The sequence below is a fragment of the Oenanthe melanoleuca genome, unplaced genomic scaffold (genome assembly GCF_029582105.1).
Source record: "Oenanthe melanoleuca isolate GR-GAL-2019-014 unplaced genomic scaffold, OMel1.0 S470, whole genome shotgun sequence".
Lineage (NCBI taxonomy): Eukaryota > Metazoa > Chordata > Aves > Passeriformes > Muscicapidae > Oenanthe > Oenanthe melanoleuca.
Window position 1 is genome coordinate 1 of NW_026613119.1, and position 4002 is coordinate 4002.

Sequence of the window (4002 nt, forward strand, 5' to 3'; positions counted from 1 at the left end):
GTTACTGGGGTTCACCAGAGGAACTGGGAGTTACTGGGGGCACTGGGAGAGCTGTGAGCTAACGGGAACACTGGGAGTTACTGGGGGTTACTGGGTGAACTGGGAGTTACTGGGAGCACTGGGGGAGCTGGGAGCTACTGGGGACACTGGGAGCTACCTGGGGGTTACTGGGACCACTGGGACTTACTGAACTGGGGTTCACTGGGGGTTACTGGGGTTCACTGCACTAACTGGGGGTTACTGGGAACACTGGGAGTTACTGGGGATTACTGGGAGCACTGGGACTAACTGGGAATTACTGGGGGCACTGGGAGTTACTGGGAGTTACTGGGAGTTACTGGGAGCACTGGGAGTTACTGGGAGCACTGGGAGTTACTGTGAGCTACTGGGGACACTGGGAGCTACTGGGGGTTACTGGGACCACTGGGACTTACTGAACTGGGGTTCACTGGGGGTTACTGGGGTTCACTGCACTAACTGGGGGTTACTGGGAACACTGGGAGTTACTGGGGATTACTGGGAGCACTGGGAATTACTGGGGGCACTGGGAGTTACTGGGAGTTACTGGGAGTTACTGGGAGCACTGGGAGCCCACGTGTGTCCAGCTGTGCCGCGCTGGGGGCGGGGCTTTCCCAGATGTGGGCGGGGTTTGCAGCACGGGGGCGTTGGCTTTTCCCGCGCGGAGGGCGTGGCTTTGCCCATATATGGGCAGGGTTTTCCCGCCCCCGCCCCGAGGCCCCGCCCCCCGTTTGGCGCAGTCCGCGCGCGCCGCCGCAGGGCCGGGGGCGGGGCCTCAGCGCTGGCCCCGCCCCTCTCGGCGCTGATTGGCTGAAAACGGGGGATGGACGGGAGGGGGCGGGGGTTGGGCGGGGCGAGACGGAACTGGGGGGGACTGGGAGCACTGGGAGAGACTGGGGGGACTGGGAACCGGGACTGGGGAGACTGGGATGGACTGGGGGAACTGGGAGAGACTGGGATTTACTGGGGGGATTGGGGGCACTGGGAGTTATCGGGAAGAAGTGGGGGTCACTGGTGGTCACTGGGAGTCACTGGTGGTCGCTGGTGATCGCTAGAGTCACTGGGGGTTACTGGGAGTCACTGTGGTCGCTGGTGGTCACTGGTGGATACTGGTGGTTACTGGTTGTTACTGGTGGTTACTGGTTGTCACTAGAGTCACTGGTGGTCACTGGTGGTCACTAGAGTCTCTGGTGGTTACTGGTGGTCACTGGGAGTTACTGTGGTCACTGGGGGTCACTGGTGGTCACTGGAGGTCACTGGCGGTCACTGGGGGTTACTGGTGGTCACTGGGGGTCACTGTGGTCACTGGTGGTCACTGGGGGTTACTGGTGGTCACTGGGAGTCAGTGGTGGTTACCGGGGGTCACTGTGGTCACTGGAGGTCACTGGTGGTCACTGGGAGTTACTGGGGGTCACTGTGGTCACTGTGGTCACTGGGGGTCACTGGAGGTCACTGGCGGTCACTGGGGGTCACTGTGGTCACTGGTGGTCACCGGGGGTCACTGGGGGTTACTGGTGGTCACTGGGAGTCAGTGGTGGTTACCGGGGGTCACTGTGGTCACTGGAGGTCACTGGTGGTCACTGGGAGTTACTGGGGGTCACTGTGGTCACTGGGGGTCACCGGTGTCCCCGGCAGCCCCGGGGGGCGGGGCCGCTGCCCGCTGTCCCCTCAGGTGTCCCCGCTGTCCCCAGGTGTGGCCCGGGCAGGGGGGGCGGCCGGGCCCCCCCCGGCGAGACCCCCCCCAGGCCCCGCCAGCGCTGACAGGTGAGGAGGGGGCGCTGCCACTGTCCCCTGAGCTGTCCCCGTGTCCCCAGAGGTGTCCCTGTCCCCAGAGGTGTCCCCGTGTCCCCAGGGATGTCCCCAGAGGCGTCCCCTGTCCCCAGAGGTGTCCCCAGAGGTGTCCCCGTGTCCCCAGGGATGTCCCCAGAGGTGTCCCTGTCCCCAGAGATGTCCCCTGTCCCCACGGTTGTCCCCTGTCCCTGTCCCCATCGCTGTCCCCTCTCCCCATCCCGGTCCTTAGGGGTGTCCCCTGTCCCATCACTGTCCCCTGTGTCCCCAGGCCGCCATGGGGGACGCCGGGGGGGGGTTCGGGCTGTCCCTGTGGTGTCCCCAGCCTGTCCCCAACCTGTCCCCAGCCTGTCCCCAGGTGTCCCCAGCTGTCCCCAGCTGTCCCCTGTGTCCCCAGGACGCCATGGAGGACGCCGGGGGGGGGTTCGGGCTGTCCCTGTGGTGTCCCCAGGTGTCCCTAGGTGTCCCTGTGGTGCCCCCAGCCTATCCCCAGTCTGTCCCCAGGTGTCCCCAGGTGTCCCCAGGTGTCCCCAGCTGTCCCCTGTGTCCCCAGGCCGCCATGGGGGACGCCGGGGGGGGGTTCGGGCTGTCCCTGTGGTGTCCCCAGGTGTCCCCAGCTGTCCCTGTGGTGCCCCCAGCCTATCCCCAGTCTGTCCCCAGGTGTCCCCAGGTGTCCCCAGCTGTCCCCAGCTGTCCCCTGTGTCCCCAGGCCGCCATGGGGGACGCCGGGGGGGGGTTCGGGCTGTCCCTGTGGTGTCCCCAGGTGTCCCCAGCTGTCGCTTGTCCCCAGGCCGCCATGGGGGACGCCGGGGGGGGGTTCGGGCTGTCGCTGCCGGAGCTGCGGGCGCTGATGGAGCTGCGCGGGGCGGACGCGCTGCTGCGGCTGCAGCGGGACCTGGGGGGGGTCGCGGGGCTCTGCCGCCGCCTGCGCACCGACCCCACCGACGGTAACCCCAAAAATCACCCCAAAAAATCACCGGGAACCCCAAAAACCTCAGCGGGAAACCCAAAAACCTCAATGGGAACCCCAAAAACCTTATCGGGAACCCCAAAAACCTCACCGGGAACCCCAAAAAACCCGGGAACCCCAAAAAAATCCACCGGGAACCCCAAAACCTCACCGGGAACCCCAAAAAATCATCGGGAACCCCCAAAAAAATCCACCGGGAACCCAAACAACTCACCGGGAATCCCAAAAAATTCATCGGGAACTCCAAAAAAATCCACCGGGAACCCCAAAACCTCACCGGGAATCCCAAAAAATTCATCGGGAACTCCAAAAAACTCCACCGGGAGCTCCCCAAAAGTCATCGGGAACCCAAAACACACCAGGACCCCAAAAACTCATCGGGATCCCCCAAAACCTCTGAATGACTCCGGGGTGTCACCCCTGTCCCCAGTGTCCCTCTGGGGTGTCCCTCGTGTCCCCACTGTCACCCTGACCTGTCCCCCGTGTCCCCAGGGCTGTCCCCCGCTGTCCCCAGTGTCACCCTGAGCTGTCCCCTGTCCCCAGGGCTGTCCCTCGTGTCCCCACTGTCACTCTGACCTATCTCCCGCTGTCCCCACCGTCACCCTGACCTGTCCCCTGTCCTCAGGGCTGTCCCCGTGTCCCCACTGTCACCGTGGGTGTCCCCCCGCTATCCCCACTGTCACCCTGAGCTGTCCCCGTGTCCCCACTGTCACTCTGACCTATTCCCCAGTGTCACCGTGGGTGTCCCCCCGCTGTCCCCACTGTCACCCTGACCTGTCCCCCGTCCCCAGGGCTGTCCCTCGTGTCCCCACTGTCACTCTGACCTATTCCCCAGTGTCACCGTGGGTGTCCCCCCGCTGTCCCCACTGTCACCCTGAGCTGTCCCCTGTCCCCAGGGCTGTCCCTCGTGTCCCCACTGTCACCCTGAGCTGTCCCCGTGTCCCCACTGTCACTCTGACCTATTCCTCAGTGTCACCGTGGGTGTCCCCCCGCTGTCCCCACTGTCACCCTGACCTGTCCCCTGTCCCCAGGGCTGTCCCTCGTGTCCCCACCGTCACCCTGAGCTGTCCCCCGTCCCCAGGGCTGCCCGAGGCCCCCCCGGAGCTGGAGCGCCGCCGCCGGGCGTTCGGCCGGAACTGGATCCCCCCGCGGCGCCCCAAGAGCTTCGCGGCGCTGGTGTGGGAGGCGCTGCAGGACGTCACCCTGGTCATCCTGGAGGTGGCCGC

The 4002-nt window shown here is 65.3% G+C and overlaps 1 protein-coding gene across 1 annotated transcript; it reads left to right on the forward strand.

The window, feature by feature from the left end:
* Window positions 1-1735: 1735 nt before the first annotated feature.
* LOC130266998 (plasma membrane calcium-transporting ATPase 2-like) lies at window positions 1736-3994 on the forward strand (the record flags this gene model as incomplete). Its single annotated transcript, XM_056516247.1, has 3 exons — window positions 1736-1782; window positions 2597-2753; window positions 3858-3994. Coding segments are annotated over exons 2-3 (288 nt in total), but the record flags the coding sequence as incomplete, so codon positions are not given.
* Window positions 3995-4002: the final 8 nt, after the last annotated feature.